Here is a 25,864-nt window from a genome sequence, read left to right as displayed (position 1 = left end):
TCAGTGATGAGCTACCACCCTGACTCCTGAAGATCAGCTTGGATGACCCAGCACATTGCTCTGCTTGACTGTCTGAATGGCTGGGGGCCGCTGGGCTTGCCTCTTCCAATGCACTTAGTTTCTGCTTCTCTCTCTTGGTGTCCCTGACATAGGCATCAGGTCTACTCTTGTTCACCTTGCTGACCAAACTTTTCCCACCTTAAAACCTTTGCACTGGCTGTAGCCCTGTCTGCAATGCTCTGTGCCCTGGCCTGGCAGGCTTTTTATTGCCATTCAGGTCCCAGCTTAAATGCCATGTTCCTATTCTGTGTTGCTGCCCTCTTCCCACCTCTTTATGAATCATCACCTCATATTTCTTTCCTCATCACATGGATATATTTGGAATTCTTTTATTTGGGTTCTTGTTTCCTATCTGTTTTCTCACTAGAATGAAAGCTCCTGGGAGGCAGAGGCCTCCCCTCTTAAGCTCAGTGTTATATTGGAAGGCCTAGAACAGTGCATGCTACACAGTAGATGCTCAATAAACAATATATAGCAAGACATGAACGATTCTTGATTGCTGAGACCACATCATGTTTGGTTTATGCCAGGGAGGAGAAGATGTGATGGATTTGTGCAGGCTGAATTGGACGGTTGTCCACTTGGACCTGTCCAGCTCCTTCTGCTGGAGCTGTTCACCTGGTCAGGCAAGCAGATTCCTGAATTCAGCTTAGAATTGTCCTTTCAAAAACCTTCCCTTGCCCTGACCCCCAAAGCAGTAGTAGGCACCCGTTCTTCCTTACCCTGGTAGCACTTCTTTCCAGTATTTGTATGGTTGCTCACCTATTTCCCCCCCAGTTAGAATGGGAGCCTTTTGCCAGCAGGAATTCTGTGGAGCTTGTCTTTGGGGCCTTGAGGTCTAACACATAGTCACAATTCAATTCCACAATTACTTGTGTGGGAATATACAAGTTGGCAAGTGCATTAGTAAACTGGATGTATGAATTTGTTATGCAAGAGATAAGCCAGGCCTAGTGGTGCAATAATAAAACCAACCGATTTAATAACCAGTTATCCAAAAATGATGACACTGAAGAAAGAAACCTTTGAAACTCTGGCCATTCATCTGCAGGAGAGCTCACGCCATTGTTATTGTGTCAAGTTCAGTTTATCCAAGCCATCCTCCTAGTCACATGCTCTTATCCACAAGCCTAGGATAGAAGTACAGAGATTTATGTGTCCTGACTCACTCCAGACAACTCCAGAGTCATGATTCTGACATTCTCAGCTCATGAACAAGTCCATTTTCATCTAACCTGAATTGTAGTCATGAGTCCTGTGAGGCCAACCTCATTAGTCATAAAAGTCTGTGCTGGCAGGGCACCTCCTCATTCTGCCCACGTGTGGATTTAATGACGCACAACACGAGGGTTAGCTCAGGCTCATTCTATTCACTTTCAAATCATCAATGATTTTATTCTGTGCATCCCTTGACCCATTGTGTTATTACAGATTGGGATCCAAAAACATAATTCATTTGGTAATGCCATTCTGAGAGGAAATTTTAATTGTGAAAGAAAATGAGTTGTTTATTCAACAGCCATTTATAAAATGTGTAGTATAACACAGGCATTGTGCAAGGAGTTGAGGACAGGATGAATAAGATCAAATCTTTGTCTCCAAGGAGCTGATAGTCCAAATGGCAATGCCAGACAAGAGGGTAAATTAATTCAGTCTGATCTGGTGAGGGCCATGATAAGGTGAAATCTTGGGGCATGAATGCAAGCTGGTCAGACAAAGGGTGGGAGGCAGCAAGAATAAGACAGGAAAGCATGGACAGGGAGTAGCACAAGACAAATCAGAAGATTCTCTGGGCCATGTAAGGTACCTGAATTTTAACCTATAGACCAGCGTTGTCCAAAATGTACTTTAAATCATACTTACTCTGTGTGATAGTACTCTTACATGGTCTCATGGATAACCAAATTTGGGAAACACTGATTTAAAAAACAGTGATTTAAAAAACTGTGCGTCATCCTGCCATAGCTGTGGGGAGGGGGAAGCTATGCAGCAGGAAACAATACATATGGTCCCATACTTATGGGGCTTCTAGGCCAATGAGGAAAGTAGGAATGAAACAAATGGCTAACAATGATTTTTTAAGTATTTACAAGTGAGAAAAGTCCCAGAAAGGTGACTGTGTTAGAGGATACAGGATAGAGTGGTAAATAACAAGAATTAACATTTGTTTAGCCCATGCCATGAGCCAGACATTGGGCTAAGGGCTTCACAGTCATTATGACATTTAAACAAAGCTGATTTCGGGCAATATATTAATGTGATTTTTGCATTTCCTAGTGTTGGACATGATAATAGGGCATTTTCCAAGTGGATTTTACTACAGGACTCCTCTCTCCGGCGCCCCCCCCCCCCCCGCCCTCCGCCCCCTATGGAAAACCCATTCAAGTCAATGGCAGTTTTGGCATGGGGAGCCATTGAAGCATTATCATCTGGGAAGAGATATAGTTAGATTTCATTTTCCAAATGGTAGAAAACATTAACTTTGTAATCCCGGTGACTCAAAGAAGACCAGAAACTTTAGAAAGAGTTTAGGTGTCCTCAACCTTGCCAGTGAGTAAAAATTACCTTTACTTTTTAAAATACTGAAATATTGACAGGCCAGTGTGGCTCAATGGTTGAGTGTCGACCCATGATCCAGGAGGTCTCCAGTTCATACCTGGTCAGGGCACATGTCCGGGTAGTGAGCTCAATCCCCAGTATGGAGTGTGCAGGAGGCAGCTGATCAATGATTCTCTCTCATAATTGATGTTTCTCTGTCCCTCTCCCTTCCTCTCTCTGTAAAAAAAATCAATAAAGACATATTAAAAAAAATACCGACCTATTAAATCTGAGAACAGTCTGTATTTTTTCAAAGCTCCTGGATATGTAGGAAGCTGGTCACATTAGTTGCCTCTGGACACAGGGACAGGAGCAAGACCCTTACTATCAAGTTGTGAGACATGGTTACATATTACCTATTACAAAACAAATGTGTAAATGTAAAAGCTCTCTAGGGGAAATCCAGATGCATTCAGGATTGAGAACCACTGGGAGAGTTAATTAGTGAATTAACAAAATAATGTGAAACAAATAATTAAAATGTTTATTACAAGTAAGATGTGCTAGAATAGATTTGATCATCGAAGGTTATTAACCTTAAAGAAAGCAACTTTCCAATGATGGGGTAGGAAAGACAGAGCATGAGGGGTTAAGGAGACAAGGAAAATGGATGCGGGGAGCAGAGGCCAAACACGATCAGCTGTTCTCTGGTGGGCAGCTGCAGGGTGGGCTGTCAGAACCATGACCTCTACTCACGAACTGACTAACTGTGGACTTGGGAACATTTGTCTGTTCCCCAGGTTTCTCATGGTAACATAAGAATAATACTAGTTGCCTTGGAGGGTGATGGGAATTTTCCCCTAAATGAGCCGAATGAGAAAGGACTGTAAGTTCATTTGAGTAGACGTGTTCTATTTGATCTACAAAAGATGCTGGCAAACTTTATCAGAAAGTCTGGAAAAGGATATGTAGAGCCCGGCCAGCATGGCTCAGTGGTTGAGTGTTGACCTATGAACCAGGAGATCATGGTTCAGTTCTCAGTCAGGGCATATGCCTGGGCTCGATCCCCAGTAGAAATCATGCAGGAGGCAGCCAATCAATGATTCTCTCTCTTCATGATGTTCTATTGCTCTCTCCTCCTTTCCTCTCTGGAATCAATAAAAATATATATTTTTAAAAAGGAATATATTGAGTCAAGCTTAAAAATGTTTCTGCATTATAATTGTCTCCTTCATAGCAAATACTTTACTCTCCTGAAATGAGATTCATAGATGAAATAACCTATCTACATACATTAAAAATAATGTAATGCTCCAACTACTTTATATAGGATAGAGTAAAGTAAGTTATCATTAAATATGTAATTTTCCATGTGAATTCTTTCGCATGTCTACATCAGTAGCACAATGAAGTACACAGATGCTGACATCTGCATGCACAGTCACCGTGGATGTGACAACTGAAAACCCATTTGTCTGTTTTATTATATTGGCAACTCAAATACCACGAACAGCTTTGCTGATGGTGACTTTCCAAAACGTGAAGGACTTTTGATAAAATTCTGAACAATACAAGTGCACATTTTTCTCCACTTACACAGTACATGCTTTTTTTTTTTTTTTAAACTCAGTGTATATTGAGAAAAATGCAAAGACTCTCAAACACAAGATATTTTGTGTTTATATGGAAAATGGAGTTAGGTTTTTAGCTCCGCTCATTGTAAACACTCCTTTTTCTCCATGAATGTCCAGTGGGACATAGAAAGTTCCATGGCACTCAGGGAAATGCTTCGTTGCGTGGGCCTTCCCTGTGCACTGCAGGACACCTGCCACATTTGGCCATCCACTCCACTCATGGTGACAACCACGAAGAACCTCACAGACTTCCAAAATGCCCCCCAGGGGGTGGCACTGTCCCCTCTGAGAACCACTGCAGTGGGCTGTGACTGTAATTGAAGTGTAGGTTAGGAGAAGCTCACCAAATGCCTGTTGAATAGAATGAGTAAGAATCTTGCAGATCCTCACAACCATCATTTTGAACTTTATTCCACACATTGGAGAGGCTGTGGATAGAAAGGAAGATCGAGACTGGGAAAGCCAGATGTTTCCATCTTTCAAGCTTACCCCAGTTGCTTGGAAGTGGCTGCCTTTAATACTATATGCCAGAGATTTTCAACCCTTTTCATCTCATGGCACACATAAACTAGTTACTAAAATTCTGTGACACACCAAAAATGTATTATACTAGATGCCCGGTGCACAAATTCATGCACAGGTGGGGTCTGGCCAGCCCACCCTAATTGGGGCGATTGGGCCAGGCTGGCCAGGGGGAGGAACTGTGGGTGGTTGGCTGGCTGGCTCTGGTCCCTGCTCAAACTCCTGGTTGAACTTCCAGTCTAGGGGAAAATTTGCATATTAGTCCTTTATTATATAGGATATTTTGCCGATCTGACAAAAAAATAGGTATAATTTATAATTTTTATTCATTCACACCTGACGGTTATTGTTGTGTTGGTGGTTGTCATTTTTTTTATGTGACAATCTAAGGGAAAAGGGGTCAGTGCCCCTCACTCAATAGTCAGGTCTTGCAAGTTAAAAATATTTTTGTGGCACACCAGTGGGCCTGATGCTGAAAATCACTGCTATACAGAGAAAAAAGATGTAAAGCCTTAGACTCATGGCTGGCTCATAGTAAGCTGAATAAGTGTTAGTGATTAGTATTTTTACTCACTAGAGCAGGAAGAACACCTGCAGGAAGGTGATGCTGGGTTCTCTGACACATGCCAGTGCTGATTTGATTAGCAAAGGTGGCTGGAGATAGTCATTAAGATTAAAACACACACACACACACACACACACACACACACACACACGTACAGAAGATCCCATCTAAGACTCCACAAGTGGGTGGCACAGATCAGACTCCCTTGCTGTTTTTCCCTCTGCAAAGAGAATGTAAGATCAGATATGACTTCACTTTTTTCATTTGTAATTTTTGCTTACATCAATAAAAACTACTCAAGCTGAGATGATGGTTCAGTTAGCAGGGGTCCTCAAACTACGGCCCGCAGGCCACATGCAAATACAAATATTGTATTTGTTCCCGTTTTGTTTTTTTACTTCAAAATAAGATACGTGCAATGTGCATAGGAATTTGTTCATAGTTTTTTTTAAACTATAGTCCGGCCCTCCAACGGTCTGAGGGACAGTGAACTGGCCCCCTGTTTAAAAAGTTTGAGGACCCCTGAGTTAGGGGTTTATTTATTCTCCAACACACAAATACATAGACTCCCAAAGGACATAGGCTGTTACAGACTTTTTTGGTTGTTGTAAATGACTTGTGCATCTCTGAACTTGGAAAGAGAAATATAACTCTCATGAACATGGAGAATTTTAGCAACAAAGGAATTTTAGCTATTCTTAGCTGTAATAGGAGCGTGTAATTGAGAGAATGAGAAAAAAAGTAATTTCTCCATTATGATTAGAGGGAGAAATGGTTCTTTTTTCTCTTGAGTAAAGCACCTGTAAAAAAAAAAAATGACCTGGACCCTGGAGTTGGGAATTCATTATGCCAGCATCTTGCAATAATATCCTCTTTCATCTATAAATCTCACAGCAGTTTATGGGCACTAATTAAGTTTCACCATACTCATCCAACTCACACTGAGTTTTATTTACTCCCTTTTTACTGAGGAAAATTAGGGCAGAGAATCTTTACAGAATTACTTGATGTTACAAAGCTGGGATTTGAACCCAGCACCCAAAGACTAGCCCAGAGAGGGAGGAAACCCACATGGTAGTTGGCAGTTGACTTCTGTCTGATGTTCTGTGGAGCAAGAAGTGTTCTCTAGCAACTCTGAGAGGAAGGAATAAGCTAGGAGTTCAGGGAGGGTCTAGGCCAGTGGTCGGCAAACTGCGGCTCGCAAGCCACATGCGGCTCTGTGGCCCCTTGAGTGTGGCTCTTCCACAAAATACCATGTGCGGGCACGCATGTAGAGTGTGATTGAAACTTCGTGGCCCATGCGCAGAAGTCGGTATTTTGTGGAAGAGCCACACTCAAGGGGCCAAAGAGCCACATGTGGCTCATGAGCCACAGTTTGCCTACCACTGGCTAGGGGACCAAGAGCGGGGACCAGAGATCCTGACGTACAATGACGGTACAAGTACCTGGTGTCTCTTACCACCACATGACTGTCTTAGCTTGCCATGCTCCTGAATGGACACAAGGGATTGTAATTTATACCAACCACTCCAGGTTCTTCTGGAGAGGTAGGCTTGAGAGGAGTCTCTGTGTGAATGGGACATTGCTGTAGGGGCACAAAGGGAGTGGTCTGGTATTGGTGGACAGAGAGGCTAGTCAGTTACCAAGTGAAGGAGCACCAGAGAAAAAAACCAAAGGGCAACAGGTTATATTATTTTTTCTCACTTGCCATCTGGGCCCTCGTTAAAAAGAACCAAAATAAATCTATCTGGGCCTATCAGAACTTTTGAATTGAGACTAAAAGTAAGTTAAAGTAACTCACTTTCTCTCTCCATACTTTTTTCTTTTTTTTTTAAAAAAGAAAACGTGTGCTTTTTAAAAAATATTTTATTGATTTTTTACAGAAAGGAAGAGAGAGGGATAGAGAGTTAGAAACATCGATCAGCTGCCTCCTGCACACCTCCCACTGGGGATGTGCCCACAACCCAGGTACATGCCCTTGACTGGAATTGAACCTGGGACCCCTCAGTCCACAGGCTGATGCTCTATCCACTGAGCCAAACCGGTTATGACCTCTCTCCATACTTTCTTAAGGTGAATTTTTAAAGATGGTGCATGAGTATTTTTACATAAATGGAATTAGAATTAAAAGAGGGGAGTGAGCCCTGATCAGTCTGCACTAGGAAGGGTCGCAGGTTTGATTCCTGGTCAAGGGAACATACCTTAGCTGTGGGTTTGCTCCCCACCCTCAGTCAGGGTGTGTGCAGGAGGCAACCAGTTGGTGTCTCTCTCACACATCGATGTTTCTCTTTCTCTCTCCCCTTCCCTCCCTCCACTCTCTCTGAAAAAGCAATGGGAAAAATATCCTTAGGTGAGGATTAACAAAACAAAACAAGCAAACAAACAAAAAAAGAGGGGAATGACCGGAAGCCCCAGTAAAGGCAGGTGCAAATTCTGGGTGTCAAATACGGTCTCACAGGCTCAAAAATTACTATATTTCTGAGGTTAAATCAAATATATAAAAATAGCAGCTAATCATTAATTTCTTCAGACAGAGTTACATACCAAATTGCAGAGGAATTTTTTAGCACATCTAAATCTGAAAACCAGTTATTATATTCACAATGCTAAGTTACAAGCAGAAGGCGGAGGCAAAAATATTCTGATTGCTATCAGTTTTTATTCCAAGATGCAGTTCTTATTCTAAAGTTCACTAAAAACAAGTAGTTTACCAAGGACTTAATCCCTAACTCTAACAAGAAAATAATACAAACCAGAAGTATATAAATTATACCTTTTCATTAAACAATATTAAAATAACTGCAAGAAACAGTTAATATGGGATGTTTACATGGATGTTTATAGATGAGATTATACTCACATTCTTGCTCTCACAAATATTTCAGAAAATGTTAATATCTTTACTAAAAAACATGCAACAAAAAACAAACAAAAAACATAAAGCAAAAGGAGTCCAGCTAGCATTCTATCATCCACATGCCAGTAAGCTGCAATATAATAATAATTGTTTATAATTTGGGGGTTATTAAAAGATCCCAAAATGCCTTTTAGGTAATCAAAGAAAGATACAATGATATTTGATTGTTTTTAACCTTTGAAATAGTTTTTTAAAAATATGTTTTTATTGATTTCAGACAGGAAAGGGGAGGGAGAGAGAGATAGAAACATTAATGATGAGGGACAATCATTGATCGGCTGCCTCCTGCATGCCCCCTACTGGGGATCAAGCCCACAACCAGAGCAAGCGCCCTTGACCGGAATCAAACCCAGGACCCTTCAGTCCGCAGGCTGATGCTCTATCCACCCAGCCAAACCGGCTAGGGCATGAAATAGTTTTAATGGTGAGTCACTCTATGGTCCTTTGGGTCCTGAAAATTTGGGAAATCACGTATGGTCCAGAAGCATCCTCTATCAGAACATGCATGGAGCAGAAAAGCCCATTCTCTGATATTGCACTCTAACAGACACTTTGTGAAAGAGGAAGCGTGGCCAGGGCAAAACATTTCCTCTTTTTATCAACCTTGAACTGAGTTTGTCCCTCACCAATTACATAGGGTCCCTCGGGTCTCAGAACTTTCCGCCAGTGGTTAGGTCTCTATGGCGATGCACCTGGCCGCCGAACCGGAACACAGGTGACAAGGAGGAGGCAGGCCGGGGGAGACACGGGGGGAAGGTCTGGCTGCAGAAAACCACGCAGGGTCTTCCTGAGCTTCTGGAACTGACTGCTCAGCCTGGTCCGGAATCTGCCCCGGACAGGCCTGCCCTCACTTCCCACCTGTCCACCAGGTGGCAGCTTTGGAGGCGGGGTGCTTTCCATGGGTGTCCCGGCGGGGACTGCAGGCTCCCTCTGGGACCCCACTTCCGCTGATGCTTAAGCATCGCCCCCCTGCGCCCTCAGAGGCCATGACTCAGGTGAAGGGAGCCCATGTTGCCCAGCCCGGTGGTGTCATGCAGCCCTTCAGCATCCCGGTTCAAATCACACTCCAGGGCGGCCGGCGGCGCCAGGGAAGGTAAGCCACCACCAGGCTCCCCCACACTGTAAGGGGAACCTCGCGGCACAAGCGGCTAGTCTGGTTACGTCCTCCGAGGGTGCCCACTTGTTGTGCTTCCCAGGGGACCCCGGAGGCGTCCCCAGCAGCGCTGACTAGTGTGGGCTGCATCCTTTCTCTTTGGCTTCCTCCTCCAGGTTGCAAGTTCTTGGAGGCCAGCGCCCTTGCAAACGCATCTCTGGCTCCCCAGCTCTAGATCATGGCCCAGCACAGAGGTGGCGCTGGGTGGAGTGAGAAATGAGGAAATTACTCCCGGCATTTGGCCCCATGGCTGAAGCATGCTTCGGCCTTGGAGTCACAGGCCCGGGTTCCAATCCCAAATCCCACCAGCTCCACCCCTTAACCAGCTGGACGATTGTGATGTCTGTGGGCAAGTCACTTAATGTCTCTCTGCCTCACCCCCTGTGGATGAAATGGGAGTAGTAACAGGGGATAGTAATCGTTGCTGCATGCCTTAGCATGCTCTCTACATGATGCCATCATACTGTCTATACTTTTAGCCATTGTTATTAACCACCTTAAGGGGGGAAGTGAGATAACTTACTTCTTTAAAGAGTTTTAAATTGATTTATTTATTTAGAGAGAGAAAGGCTGAGAGAGAGAGAGAGAGAGAGAGAGAGAGAGAGAGAGAGAGAGAGAAACAGCAATGTGAGTGAAACATTGCTTGGCTGCCTTCTGCATGCCTCCGACCAGGGAATCAAGCCTGCAACCTGGATATGTCCCCTGACCAGGAACTGAACTAGCAACCTTTCAGTACGCAGGAAGACTCCCAACCCACTTAGCCACACTGGCCAGGACTTTTCTTTTTTTTCTTAGACCCTCACCCAAGGGTATTTTTTCCCCACTGATTTCTAGAGAGAGTGGAAGGGAGAGAGGAGGAAGAGAGAGAGAAATATCCCCCCGAACATGCCCCCATCAGGGCTGGGAACCTGCAACCAAGGTATGTGCCTGGGAATCGAACCAGAGACCTTTGGGTTCATGGGCCAATGCTCTAGCACTGAGAAAACCCGGCCAGAGCCAGGGCACTTCTTAAAGAGAGAAAGTGAGATTTAAGGTGTCCTGAGGACCTCTTTTCTCCCCAGGGGAATGCAAAGCAGAGGGGCTGTGAGTCTTAAGCTTCACTCCCCCTGCCTGCCCCTGGGTTTGGGGCAGAGGAAATCAGAAGTGGGCACCAAAGTTTAGAGAAGAGCAATGCCGGAGAGTGTTTGAGGAATGGGCTATTAAAAGCTTTCCAGCCTACTCCTGGGAGGGGCACAGTTCACTCCAGCCAAAAGCCTGGGTGATCTGTTAGTGGTTGAAGTGGCGCTGGGAGCTGAGGAAGTGGAAACAGTAAACATCACCACGGTCATCACATTACCCACATCTGTCACCCTCTAATCACACGCAAGGGTATTTGAGAGAGAGAATGCGAGAGAGTGAGATATCGGGGTTTGACGGATGTGGGAGGTTGGGGGAGGAAGGAAGACAGACCAAAGAGGAAAGAGATAGAGGCAAAAACACTTGTCTCTTAGAAATGAACTAGTGCTTTTGTGAAAAGACAACTAAAGCGAATCACTGTATGGCAGACAATCAAATGGCAAGCTTGCAATGGAACAAGTACTTAACATAATTAACCAGATAGAAGAGCAGTTGTGTCCTCCCCGAAGCATTACAGTATCCTATATTCACTTCTGAAATGCACATTTGGATTATTGCTCTCTCCTCTTACCAAACTCGATGAACCACGTTGACTTAACCTCATTTCCTGTTTCAAAAGAAGTTATTAAATAATTACAAAAATAGAAGGGTAATAAAAATTACCCAAATCTCTTCTGCAACATAAACAAATTACAGGGAAATATTACTTTAACATAACACAATGTTTAGAAATCCCATACACATGTGAAACTAGTGTCAGATGAATTATCAAGCTTTGATGAACCACAGCTTCTTTCTAAGGAACACTTTTTGCTCATGTTATAATGTTGGAGGGAGAGGCTGCTGGCATCTGCAGGATCACAGCCAGATGAGCATGTTCAAGGGCTTTGAAATTGAGTTTGCTTCAGGCTAAGCCAGAAGGCACCTGTAGTATCAGGAGTGTGAGAGTCAGTTCTGTCTGCAGGGGAGACAGCAGAAATGGGGTGGATACTGCCTTGACTGAATAAAACACCTCCTGGTAACACACTGGTTACAAGTGGATATGTATTGCTGGCAAAAAAGGAGTAAAAGTTCTGTTTACTCATCTCTGGCTAGAGAGCAAAATTAGATCACTCTTAAGTGTTTTGAGGTCCTTGGATGAAAGGTGCTTATACATACCACAACAGTAATTACAGGGCTGTTTATGATCTCAGAAAACTTATTCAACAATAAGGAAATGATTGAGGAAATTATGGGGTCCTGGCTGGTGTTGCTAAATGGTTAGAGCATTGGCCCGAGAACCAAAGGGTTGCCGGTTCGATTCCAGGTCAAGGGCATATGCCTGGTTGTGGGTTCACTCCCTGGCCATGGTCAGGGCACGAGTTGACGTGACTCTCTCACATCAATCTTTTTCTCTCCCCCTCTCTTCCTTTCACTCTATCTAAAAATCAATGGAAAAAAATATCCTTGGGTGAGGATTAACAACAACAACAAAATTATGGCATATCCTATTGTTGGAATATTATTATGTAGCCAATAGAAGAGTTACAAAGCATTGCTGCTGACATATTATTATGTTAAGTGAAAAAAACAAGATTAAAAATTTTTTCCAGTGTTTAAAATAATATAGAGGAGGGGAATGGCCCACTAAGTGAACAGTAGAATTGTGGGTGATTTTTTATTTTCTATTTTTTCAAATTTTATAAAACGAACATTACTTTCATAAATTCTTTGACATTTGTTGAGGCTTTCTTTATGGCTCAGTTGGTGGTTAGGTCTCGTAAATGTTCCATATATGTTTGAGAAGAATATATATTCCATAGAGCCTGAATCTCTACCATTATAGCTGCATTTGTTTAGCTTCATATTTTGTTAAGCCTCTTAAAATGAAATTACCTCTTAGACTCAACTGCCTTGTGAGAGGGAACAGCTAATCAGGGAAACTGATCACAGGAAGTGGTGGGACTAAGGCAAATGGGAGAACATGCTCCTGTCCACAGGGGCAGCCTCTGCTCGGCATGGCTGGCTGTTCATAGGCAGGAATGTGGACCTTGTGATGCAAAAAATATTTTCAGGGGGAATGTGCACTAATCCTGAAAGATAAGCAAGTTCATAACATTTATTTACATAAAACAAAAGCTACTTTTACAGGTAATTCTTTTCTAGCCATTGATTAAAAAGGTCTCCAAAGACTTCTACCAGGTAGCATTCCTTAGTTTTGTTTGTTACATTCAAGAAAAAAATTTATAACACACCATTTTAGCATGTTTCGATAGACTTTTCACCAAGTTCTGAACATGGGATCTCATTGTATTGCATGGGACCTGCTCACAACCCTTAGGGAGGAGCAGATGGGATCATCCCTCCACCCCCCCAAGGGTTGGTAAATGTTCCAACTTCTTTAGAACTGTCTCTTCCCCACTTCCTCCAAAGGACAGCCATTTCTACCTCAGGGAGGAAGAGAAATACAGACCACAATGGTGGAGACCCACCAGATGAGCACAAGAAGCTGCCGTCCAGTGCTGGAGAGGACCGAGCCATGCTGCTAGGGTTCACAATGATGGGCTTCTCAGTTCTAATGTTCTTCTTGTTTGGAATAACCATCCTAAAGCCTTTCATGCTCAGGTAAGAAACGAAGAAAGATAGACCCAGAATTTCCAGTCCAGATCAGATACAGGCACAGTGGTGGAGAGGCGGGGGCTGGCTTTGGCTCCTGCAGCCCTTCTGACCGTGGTCTAGGACAGGGATGACAGACTCACTTGCTCCTCTCTCCGTGCTGGCAAGCAGCTGGGTGTGGAGCAAGAGGTGGTAAGAAAGTGAAAGACATTTCTTGTCTGCTCCCCAACTCCAATCTCAAAAATACTTCCAACAGCGAATCCACAAATTAGTCATGTAGGCAATAAATCCTTCCCTTAATGTGCAGATATCCTAGGGAAGGCTTAATTTAAGCCTTCTACATGAGCACAATAGAAGTTTTTGAGTCTGAGTTTTTTGAGTTAGATAATGTCTACCTGGCACATAGTAGTTGCTCAGTAAATATGAGTTCCCTTTCTTTTCTTTTAATTAGTTTCCTTATTAGATACATGTAATAATAGTTACCATTATTAAATATATAATACTATAGGCCTGGTGCATGAAATTCTTGCACCGGGTTGGGACCCTAGGCCTGGCCGGTGATCTGGGCTGGGCCGATTGGGGCCTTCCAGCTGCTGGCCAGGGTCTTCCTTCATTTCTCGCTGCTCCCTGGTGGTCAGCACACATCATAGCGAGTGATTGAACTTCCGGTTGAACTCCCAAGGGGATCATTTGCATAGTAGGCTTTTATATATAGATATGACAAATATACTGTTTTATTCTATTTAAAGCTAGAGCAAACCCATGATGGAAGGAAGCATTATTTTAATTTTATAAATGAAAAAGCCGAGGCTCAGAAAAGCCAAGTAACTTGCCTAAGGCAACAAAGCCAGGAAAAAATCTGTTTGTCATTCTGACATAAAGACTTCTGACCTCCTAAGACTTAAGCTTGCTGCAATGAGGGGACGGGGAGTGGGCGTTTTGATTAGGGCAGGACAGGAGCTGTTTAAATTTGGAGAATGGCTCACAAAACATGAAGTGCTTTGGGGGAGGGCCGCCCTGGGAATGCAAGCGCCATGGGGAATGAAAAGACAGGTCTAGGAGTTCAGTGAAAAGGTGTCACAGAAAAGGAATTTTTAAGATTCATCTCCTGCCATTCCAGTATTAACATTATTCAGGCAATAATGTGGAGGTGACCATCCACCAGAGTGCATAGCCCACTCTTAGAAGGCTCCCAGGGGGATTTTCTACCCGGTATGAGCACCGGAGAATCTGTTCTGCTCTTGGTCAACCTACTTGTTTTAACTCCACGGACACCAGGCATCCTGTATCTGGTTGTGTTGCTTTTGTTGCTTTTGCTGCTAAGAAGCTCAAAGTCAAATTTGTCCATTTCCCATAATTATAAGGGATCTTAGGATCTGCGGGTCACATGGTTGCTGATCACACTTGACTTCATTCTAGCTTTCTACTTTCCTTTTCCTGTTACTCCACTTTATATCTACCTATGTACCTAATTTCTACCTAATCTGCATTACATATGTAAACTATGTAATATCTATGTAAATGGAATAAATATGTGTGTGTACGTGCGTGTGTGTGTGTGTGTGTGTGTATGTGTGCATTGCAGGTCAGAATATTTTTTAAAAATGTGATATATTTGGGAGATGGTTTGAGGATACCACCTGCAAATTGGCACCAAGCTGTTGCTCATATTTAAAATTTACTTTTCTAAGCATTTATGGAAATTGTTTAAAGGAATTTAGGGAGTGCTTATCTCTCCCTTGCCTTGAAATCTTGTGCCACCAGAGATAAGTTTTACACCCTAATGGGTGATAGTTACACCTATGCCCACTCCCTTACACTCACATTCCTCAAATGATGGATTGTGCTTATTTGTAGACAAATAGACACACAATGCTATTGAAAGAACAGGCTAATTTTTTTTTTTTTTTTTTTTAGTCCTAAATACACCCCTGGTTCCACCTGGGCTCATGCATAGGAAAGAATATCCCGCTTTCTATATTGGAGCTTCCTGAAATCTTCAAGGAAGGTTCAAATCATACTTCATCTGTCACATAGTGAGCATTTAGAGAGCTTAAGTTCTAACTAACACAGATAAGCATATAACTATAAACAGTTAAAGATGCCTCATCTAAATAAGTATAGAAATTAATTTTGTGTAAAAGCAGGCCAATGCTAAACCTGCAAGAGAACCTTTCCATTTTTGTATTTTCACTTGCCCAATATTTTACTGTTGTAGGCCACATTTAGTAATTTTTTAAAAAATTCCCTGGGCCTTAAGATCATGTTAAATTGCATCATGTGTCTCAGATTTGTTATATTAATAAAGCGAAATGATGACTGATGGTCAAAGATCGTAATGGGAGTGCACTGGTACAGCTAGCTAAACAATGCCTTTCAAATAGTCTGACTTAGGGTTTGCTACTCTAACTCCTTGTTATTAAGGCACCAGGAAATAAACACAGGGACCCACCTGGAGGTGATTGTGAGGATGCATGAGGAGCTGCTCCTATACATTCAAAACATATCCTCTTACCCTCACTTGTTCTCTACTTAGTTCATACATATATGTCCATTCTCTTCAACCTCACCTCAGTCGTCACAGGAATTTTATCTACCACTTCTCATTGCACCTATGACATTCTGTGTTTGTCACACATACCCAAATTCTCAAGGAATGTTTTCCAAATAAAATTTAATTCAGCACAACACTTACCGAGCCTTCACTATGTGGGAGGCATTGTGCTTTAGGCTTTGAGGAACATAAAGATGAATAGCATGTAGGTCCTGACCTCAAGGAATTACTGACAGCAAAAACACAGTGAGTTTCCAATGAGAGACTGCTTGCACGATTTGCATTCGCCTCTTTGGAAGTAGAGCGGGTAAATGGAATTGTGCTTTGTTACTAGAACTTTTGGAGGCTGTGTTGACTAAGAGCCCTATGGTTGGACTTCTTCCAAAGGGTGCATTTTAGGATCATGAGGCGTTATGACATGATTTCTTTGAATATATTTTTATTGACTTCAGGGAGGAAGGGAGAGGGAGAGAGATATAGAAACATCAGTGATTAGAATCATTGATCAGCTGCCTCCTGCATGCCCACACTGGGGATTGAGCCTGCAACCCGGACATATGCCCTGACTGGGAATCGAACCATGGCCTCCTGGTTCATAGGTCGACGCTCAACCACTGACTGAGCCACACCAGTTGGGCAGACAATACAATTTCTGAATGTGGATCTTGTTGGTTACAGTACTTAGGGTAATATTGATCAAAGTATGGTTCTCCAAATACATGTATCTTAAAACTGTTAAATAGATTCCTGGGCTTCAACTCAGATAAACTGAACCTGAATCTCTGGGGCTGAAGCATAGAATCCACATTTAAAAAAATATTATATATATATATATATATATATATATATATATATATATATATATATACTTTTATTTTAGAGAGGAAGGGAGAGGGAGAGATAGAAACATCAGTGATGAGAGAGAATCATTGATTGGCTGCCTCCTGCACACCCCACACTGGGGACTGAACTCTCAACCCAGACACGTGCCCTGACAGGGAATCGAACCATGGTGTCCTGGTTCATAGGTTGATTGATGCTCAACCATTGAGCCATGCCGGCCAGGCTGGAATCCACATTTTAACAAGCTCTTCATTCTAACAAATTCACTCAGGTGATTCTGAAGTTTGAAAATCATTGAGGTAAGGGTTGGTGTAGTGAGAAATATGCCAGGAGGGTCGTAATTGAGAAGGGACTTGGAAATTTGCTGCTATTTATTTCCTGTCTCTGTGTCCTCATTGTGTGCCTTCTATGATGGTCCTACATTACCCGAAATAGACAAATGCCTCAGGTTAGCACATTAGAAATATAAAACTAAGTTTTCTAGAGGGTGAAGAGCATGATTTTATTTTTTTCCACATTGGAGCACTCAGAGAGAAGAAGCGAACTGCACTATTATCCACACATGTATCACGGACGATGGGATGGACTGCGCTTTCACCTGTGGTGTGGACTGCCAAGGTCAGGGCAAGTACCCCTGTCTTCAGGTGTTGGTGAACCTCACCCATTCGGGCCAGAAAGCTCTCCTACATTATAATGAAGAGGCTGTCCAGATAAATTCCAAGGTGATGTTCTAATGAAAAAGTTCTAAATACAGCAATCCTTCCAGGCCAGACTGTCACCAGCATGGTGCAGTACCCTGGGCCACCTCTAGGGATACATCTGTTTCCTTCCAGTGAATGTTTTGTAGTCGTCAAATCAGGATAAATGAAGCAAAAAGCATTCTTGGAGGGAAAATGGGGTAAATAGAAAGGGGAGAGATTTCAATTTCATAAATTGGTGTCTAGAATTTATAGGCTGAGCCAATGACCAGAGTCATTTCTGGGTGGTCTTACTTTTGGAGGTCCCACTCCCTATCATATCACAGTCCACCCTAAATCAAGCAAGTAATTTTTCTTTGAAGAAAATATGTTTTTATTCATTTAAGACTGAGGAAGGAAGAAGGAGAGAGAGATGGAAACATCAATGATGAGAGAGAATCATTGATCGGCTGCCTCCTGCACCCCCCCTACTGGGGATCAAGCCTGCAACCCAGGCATGTGCCCTGACTGGGAATTGAGCGGTGACCTCCTGGTTCATGGGTCAACACTCAACCACTGAGCTACGCTAGCTAGGTGCAAGTAATTTTTCTTATCAGAGAAATTTAAAGGATTATTACAATTTTGATTTTATTTATTTTTGTTAATCCTCACCCGGAGATATTTTTTTCCATTGGTTTTTAGAGAGTGTAAGGGAGGGGTGAAGAGAAACAGAGAGGGAGAAAAACATTGATGAGAGACACATGGATTGGTTGCCTCCAGCACATGTCCTGATTAGGGCTGAGGATCAAAATTGCAACCCAGGCATGTGCCCTTGATTGGAAATCAAACCTTTTACCCTTTGGTGCATGGGCTGATGCTCTAACCATTGAGATGTACTAGCCAGGGCAATTTTGAGTTAATAAGTTGTTCAATTGGTTCAGATGATTTAAAGTGTACCTTTACACCTAACAAAGTTGAGTTAGATTAGTTGACACCTTACATTTCGTTGTCTTCACTTAATCACCAATTTTAATCTGATGGCTTGTTTTCTATTTCGGATGTAATGATTTTTAAGGTCTCAAACATTTTTAAAGGCCATTGGCACAGTGCTCGGAGTGCCAAGTGGGTGTGGTAATAAACCCCAAGCTTTTTTTTTTTTTTTTTTAAATCAGCTGATAGAGAGGTCCCTTATCCACTGGCTCTGCCTCCCAAGAAACAGAGCCCAGGTGGGGCCCCGCTGTGTGGGCCCAGGACAAAAGCCTAAATATGCTAATCCGTTAGGGAGAGATTTTACTACAGGACATCAAGACAAAGACAATAGAGGGATCAGTAGGTGTTGAAAGCACATAGAGCTCAATAAATATTTGTTGAATTGACAAATGGATTGACTTACTGTCCAGGAAGAGGATGAGGACCTGCATGTCAGGAGCGTGGTCCTTATGAAGTTGGCCATGGTCTCTTCTGCAGTGTCTTTTTTAAAAAAATTAAATCTTTATTGTTCAGATTATTACAGTTGTTCCTCTTTTTTCCCCCCATAGCTCCCCTCCACCCAGTTCCCACCCCACCCTCTGCCCTTACCCCTCCCCTACCACTGTCCTCATCCATAGGTGTACGATTTTTGTCCAGTCTCTTCCCATACCCCCCACACCCCTTTCCCCCCGAGAATAGTTAGTCCATTCCCTTTCTATGCCGATTCTATTATATTCACCAATTTATTCTGTTCATCAGATTATTTATTCACTTGATTTTTAGATTCACTTGTTGATAGATGTGTATTTGTTGTTCATAATTTGTATCTTTACCTTTTTCTTCTTCTTCCGCTTCTTAAAGGTTACCTTTCAGCATTTCATAAAATACTGGTTTAGTGGTGATGAACTCCTTTAGCTTTTTCTTATCTGTGAAGCTATTTATCTGACCTTCAATTCTGAATGATAGCTTTGCTGGGTAAAGTAATCTAGGTTGTAGGTTCTTGCTATTTATCACTTTGAATATTTCTTGCCACTCCCTTCTGACCTGAGGAAGACACTCTTGGTGTACCCCCTTGTGGTCTTTGTGCACAGTCTTGTTGTAGTTAAGCCTTGATTGTTGTTGGTATCACTGGGAGGAATTGACTTCCAGGCCAATTGGCTGTGAGAATCAGCTGTGTCTACAGTGGGAGAACTTGTGTGCTGGAGACACCCTTCTGGGGTAAGACTTGCTTCAGTGGGGTTTTGGTGCTCACTGAGTCTGCCCCCTGAGTGTGTCCCTTATGGATCAGAGGAGTTGTAATCTGGATGGTCTCACTCTGACCACTGGGTACACTGGCTCTTGGATCTAAGGAGGTGCTAATTTAGCCTCTGCCTGAGGCTACGCAGCAGGAGCTATGGAGAGATCTGCAGATTCCTCTTCTTTGTTTGGGGTTTGGAGGTGCCTAGATGAGGCCCAGCTGTGAAGCAATACAAGCTGCTGTGGGGCCTTGGGCCTTCTTCTGGAAGTTCTGGGTCTCTCTGACCCAGCTGCAGTTTGCTAGGTAATTTTCAGGTTGCAAAGGGCCAAGGCTTTCATATGCAAAAGCCTCTGCGCACAGCTTGGGTGGGGCGGGGGCCTCAGGGAATCAATAGGGTGGAGCAAACAGCTATGGCTGCTCCTCAGTCCTACCCTAAGAGGCCCCGTGTCTCAGTGTCCTGGTAATCGCTGCAAGCACCTCTGAGAGAAAGCCTCCCTAGAGTTCCGACCGATGCCAAACAGTCCAGTTTCTCCCCGTATGTGTCTGGGTCCCCAGAGACTCGCTCGGAACTGGAGTTCAGAGCAGTCAGGAGCTTGGCTGGCATGGCTCAGTGGTTGAGCAAATGGATTGAAAAAGACAACCGTGTCCTCAGTTGCCAGCCCTCTCCACGTGCGCCTCCGTACCTCTGCACTTTACTTCCGCACCTCCTCTGAGTCTCAGTGTGCTTTTCTCTTTCCTTCTAGTTGTAGAATTTCCACTCAGCCAGACTTCCTGTGGTTCTGGATGATGTCTGTTTTGTCTTTTAGTTGTATTTTTGAAGTGGTTGTGCGAGGCAGCAATTTCCGGTGTTTACCTATGCCTCCATCTTGGTTTCTCTTCTTTTCTGCAGTGTCTTGACTCTAAGAATACTTCCCCATGGCCCTGCTTAATGCCTGGAAATGGCCATTTCATTCGGTGCCCATCTGCCAATCCTTCCCCCTGAGCTATGTAGTAGGTTTCATCACCTTGAGATGGAAACTCCCTAATAGCTTCATTTTGAAGCTATTTCAGCATTAATACTGTTAAGTGCTTGATATTGGTAAGAGTGTCCTCATCTTTCTTCCTCCTCCACATTCCTAGTGCTTTTACACACCTAAGTGCCACCGAGACAGGAATGACTTGCTCAACAGGGCTCTGGACATAAAGGAATTCTTCGATCACATAAACGGGACTCCCTTTTCATGTTTCTACAGTCCAGACAGCCAACCTGAAGATGTCATTCTCATAAAAAAGTATGACCAAATGGTTATTTTCCACTGTTTACTTTGGCCTTCACTGACTCTGCTGGGTGGCGCCCTGATTGTTGGTATGGTGCGGTTAACACAGTACCTGTCCCTCCTATGTGAGAAGTACAGAACTGCATTCAGAGATGAGGCAGGTGGCAAAGTAACTTATATAGAACAGCATCAAAGGAGCCGAGCAATCTTAGGATGGTGGCCAAACTGAAGTCCTGGCCTTCAGATACCTGCAGTTTCTGCACATGAAGACTTGATTATGCCTGCTTACGAATTAACCATGAAGTGGCAGTAAAGTATGATAAAAAACTTTTTTTAAATATATATTTTTATTGATTTCAGAGAAAAAGAGGGAGATAGAAACATCAATGATGAGAATCACGGATCAGCTGCCTCCTGCACACCCCTTACTGGGGATTGAGACCCTACCTGGGGCATGTGCCCTGACCCAGAATCAAACCGTGACCTCCTGGTTCATAGGTCGACGCTCAACCACTGAGCCATGCCAGCCAGGCAAGAAAAACTTTGAAGAATCTCACATGTATTCTATTTATTCTGTAAATACACACAAATTCACCATCTTCTCTACTCCAAATCTCTGCACGTGAGCCAAAGAAGCACTTTTTCTTCCCACATGGCAAAATGAGCTCAAGGTAGCTGTCCTTAATTTCAGCTCTACCTAGAACTTGTCAATGTGGAAATAAATAATGAGGCTATTTAATCTATTGAGCACTGGACAACTAGCCTTGTTCTATGTCACACAATTCACATTAAAACATTTCTCAAAAAAATTCTTGGTGAAGAACAGTTCATTCACTATAGGAAGATAGTAATTTGGTGATCCCCAAAAGTGTGGCCCTACCATTTCAGTTCACCATTTGTGATAAAGGAGGGAAGGAAGCCACTGCCTGGAAAATTCAGTAAGTTTAGAGTTATTTATACTTAACCTTACCATGTACCATGTAACTTTTCTTTCGGGTACAGTTTTTAGTTACTTATGCTTTCCTTAAGCTCACTTTATTCTTCGTGTACATTCTGGTGAGAGGGAAAGATATGGCTAGAAATTTGTTGTGAAGTAGGGATAAGTTGTACTGGATGGAATTTAGCATTCATCTCAGATAACCCCTGTCACAGAAAAGTCCCACGTGGATACTCAACAATGGCCCTTATATTAAATGTTGAGTCAACCGTGGTTATTAAATAATGAATGTCACAAAACCCTCCCAACAGGTGCTTTCCAGGTCAAGCTGAATATGAGTTGAAAACAGTTTGTTCTGAAAACCAGTGTGCCTTAAAGTAGCTTTAAAATGTTACTAAAAAATCTTACTTGGTGGGCGATAGAATGAGACTTTTGAAGCAACCCTTTTTTATGTAGATGTAACCAAACAAGAAACTTTGATTCAAGCCAATTTAATGCCTTTTAGAAATTAATTTTGTCATAAATTACTAAAGTGAATAATAAAATTGGGCAATATCGACATGCACAGTTTTGGCATTTTCTCTTTTTAGTGTGGGATAGTGGAGAGAACGTGTCTCAGTGTGTGATTTGAGTTGTAGATAATAATTACAACTTTTCAAGTTTTTGTTTTTGGGCAATTCAGCTGAATTGTTAGAGCCTCTCTCTTCCCATCTTTAGAATGGGAATCATCTCTTCTTTTATGGGGCTATTGTAGGGATACACAAGATATAGAATATATGAAACACCTAGCTTAGTTTCTGGCCCCTAGTAGAGGTGCTTAAAAATCTTAGTAGAAAACAATCTTTTGCTAAGTTTCAATGTTCAGCCAGCCTTATTCCTCTTCTGGCCACATGCCCACAGGAAATAAAATCAGCACCTCCAAGGGATACCTGCACTCCCATTGTTCACAATAATCAAGATATGGAGACAGGCCATGTGCCCATCAACAGACTAAAGACATGGTGATGATAGATATATAATGTGTGTTTAAGTACATACAATGGAATATTATTCAGCCTCTAGAAAGGAGATTTTGCCCCAGCCAGGTGGCTCAGTTGGTTGGAATGTCGTCTCACGCATCACAAGGTTGCAGGTTTGGTCCCCGGTTGGGCGTGTATGGGAGGCAACCTATTTGATGTTCTCTCTCTCTAAAAAAAATCAATAAACATATCCTCGGGTGAGGATTAAAATTTAAAAAAAGGAGATCCTGCTATTTTCAACAACACAGATGAACCTGGCAGGCATTATATTAAGTAAAATAAGCCAGGCACAGAAAGGAAAAAAACTGCATTCCACCGCATTTGTGTGGACTCTAAAAAAGTCAAATACATAGAAACAGAGTAATATGATGGTTATTAGGAGTAGGGAGGTGGGGGAAATGGGGAGATGTTGGTTAAAGGATACATATTTTCAGTTATAAGATGAACAATAAATCTAGAGATTTAGTATACACATGATGGCTATAGTTAATAGTGTACTGAGTACTGGAAATTTGTTGAGATTTCAGGCACTCTCATCTCACACACAGTAACTGTGAGGTGATACATTAATTAGCTTGACTGTAGTAATCATTTCACTCTGTATATCAAATCATTATATTGTAGACCTAAAATGTATACAATTCTTATTAAAAATAAAAGGAATTCAATCAGCCTCAGTACCTTTCATTGGACAGCTGGTATAGGGGTGAGGGCAGGAAGCTATGGGAGAGGATCCTCCCCACCATCTTTGCTAAAAATATGCATGTAAGGTCCAGAATGTGCTGTTTAAAAGGCTTATGTATACCAAAGACTTCCCTGTAATGAAATATACATATGTATACACATTTAAATCTTTCTTCAAATTGAGTTTCTGTAGTTTTCTTAAATTAAGGGCACATCTCTATTCTATTTTTTAAAAAAATATTTTTATTGATTTCAGAGAGAAAAGGGAGAGATAGAAACATTAATGACGAGAATCATTGACCGGCTGCCTCCTGCATGCCCCCACACTGGGGATCAAGCCCACTAGCTGGGCTCTGCCCTGACTGGGAATCAAACCGTGGACTCCTGGTTCATAGGTCGATGCTCAACCACTGAGCTACACTGGCCGGGTTCTATTCTATTTCTTAGTAAGTTTGACACCCATCTAACAATATGCAATTCTTGGGATTTTTCTCCTAACAAATTCAAAATCACTAATCTGAAACCTAGAGTGTGTGAAAGTGTTGAAACCACAAGTGTTTGAATTCCTACCGTTTTCCATTTGTATAGTGGTTACTTGGTTCATCTTAGGAAAGACATATTATGCTTGGAGAACAAAGTCAATTTAGAACAATATTAATTCAAAGTCACTCAAATCACTTGGCAAATAAACAAAATGTAAGAAATTATTTGCTGTTAATTTTTTAGAAGTATTAAGTGTCAATGCCCATGTGCATTATGGGTCCAAAAAAGTTCGCACTTACCTTTTGCAAGGCTTATATTAATTAAAAGCAAAACCAGTTTGCTTCTAACCTACTTTCTAGGTTCTGTTCTTCAAGTGACTTGAAAAAAGCCTGTTTACACATACAAACATATTTATACATTCATGTATGTGTATACATATATTTCTGCTTAAAATACAAGCATATAATTTTTCATGCTTAAAGGAAGTTAATATTTAAGCAGATATTTCTCTAATATTCATCACTTTACTGGGGCAGAAAAACTGACTTTGAAGGCATAATAGTTTCAGGTTTTCATTCAATGTTTCTCAGTCATTATTGATAAGAACTCAAATTCAGCTAAAATTTGGTGATTAGCAATACTGGTTTGCTTTTAAGTATTCAAAAAATGGCAAAATATACTTATCACAGTTTTTTGTTTAAAATATAAAATATATGAAACACTAAGGATTACTTGGACACAAGTCAAAGTAATTTTCTTTTTTTTAATAAACAATGTGATGTTACAGACTCCGAAGTTAAAGAAAAGCAGACATTGACAGTTTCTGATGAGCACAAACAGAAGTGCAGGCACAGGCCAAGCTTCTTGCTAGGAACAGCAAGACTGGGAAGAGGTCTTAAATTTAGTGACACTATTATTCTATATTCTCAGTACAATAACACATGCATCTTGCTGTGTCAAATACTTTTTGGGCCATCATTAAAGGAACATTTAAAAACATTTTTCTCCTAACGAATGCAGTATACCACAGGACTTCAATTCATTGAATGACAAAATAGAGTGAGATCGATTTGCTACATTAAGTGGGGCTAAAAAGGGTGGTAGGAGCTATTTTTAAAATTCCCAAAGTCAACATTTGATGGGTTAGTAGTCTTTTGGTAGTGCCACATTCCCCAAGCTGTTAAAGTGTTATGTTCCAAAAGGACACATTCTTTTAGGTTTTATTCAACTTAAGTACAAGGACAAAATCATATTTAAACCATTGATTGCATTTGAAATCAGAGGAAGGCCAACTTCACTGACCACTCATAGGAACATACATTAAATCTGGTAAGGGGCCGTTTCTTATGAAATCAATAGATAATGACCACATTTGGAAATTTACACTAGAATTAAGGAGTTCAGTCTTATTAAAGATATTTTGAGAAAATATCAAAGTTGGTTTTCTGCCTCCTTCCTAACTTAGAAGTATTAACGAAAAATTTTTCACTTAAAAAATGTACATGTCTCTTAGCATAACCACAAAATTATTGTAGTGACAAATTAAATGATTTCAGATAGATTCATAGACCTGAATAGCTTACAAAGTACATTTAAAAAGCCCCTTTCCATACTTACCAACTTGTGGAATGGAGTCTACGTTAGTAGTGAAAATCAGTTACCCAACTATACTAAATGTAAAAGGGACTGCTTTTATTGTTTTTTTTTTTTTCCCCTTTCCTGTTGAAACTTATATGTAATTGTGTAAAAATTAAGTCAGAAAATTTCCTGATGGCTCATAACTGTCACTATATGCTAGCCAGCATGGCTGTAATATTAACATATCTAAAATATTAACATATCTAAGCAAAAGGAATGGCGCTGCATTGATAAAAAGGAAGTGCAAAACTTTAATCAAGTGGAATACTTGAATGAAATAAGCTTATTTAAAAACTACCATCCCAACTTGGGAAACTCCTAATAAATTCTAAACTCTTCTGAATTTTAGAACCTGGATGTTTACATCTTTTATAAAAGATGCCTCTTGACTAGAACTAGCAAGCAGCGTGTATACAAATAGAAATGTGTGCACATATACACACTTTAATTTCACTAATAATTAAGAA

General features: G+C 41.7%; 1 protein-coding gene across 1 annotated transcript; it reads left to right on the top strand.

The window, feature by feature from the left end:
- Positions 1-9,267: 9,267 nt before the first annotated feature.
- Positions 9,268-24,918, top strand: KCNMB3 (potassium calcium-activated channel subfamily M regulatory beta subunit 3; the record flags this gene model as incomplete). The annotated part of the gene is made up of 4 exons (XM_081085939.1): positions 9,268-9,329; positions 12,918-13,109; positions 17,021-17,219; positions 24,534-24,918. 4 exons carry the CDS (start codon positions 9,268-9,270, stop codon positions 24,768-24,770), a joined length of 690 nt encoding a protein of 229 aa, XP_080942065.1. The 3' UTR covers positions 24,771-24,918.
- Between the last annotated feature and the right edge of the window lie 946 nt (positions 24,919-25,864).

Source organism: Myotis nattereri, assembly GCF_964212035.1.
Source record: "Myotis nattereri genome assembly, chromosome: 3".
NCBI classification, from domain to species: domain Eukaryota; kingdom Metazoa; phylum Chordata; class Mammalia; order Chiroptera; family Vespertilionidae; genus Myotis; species Myotis nattereri.
Note: the sequence above shows the minus strand (reverse complement) of the source record. Positions and strands in the feature narration are given on the sequence as shown.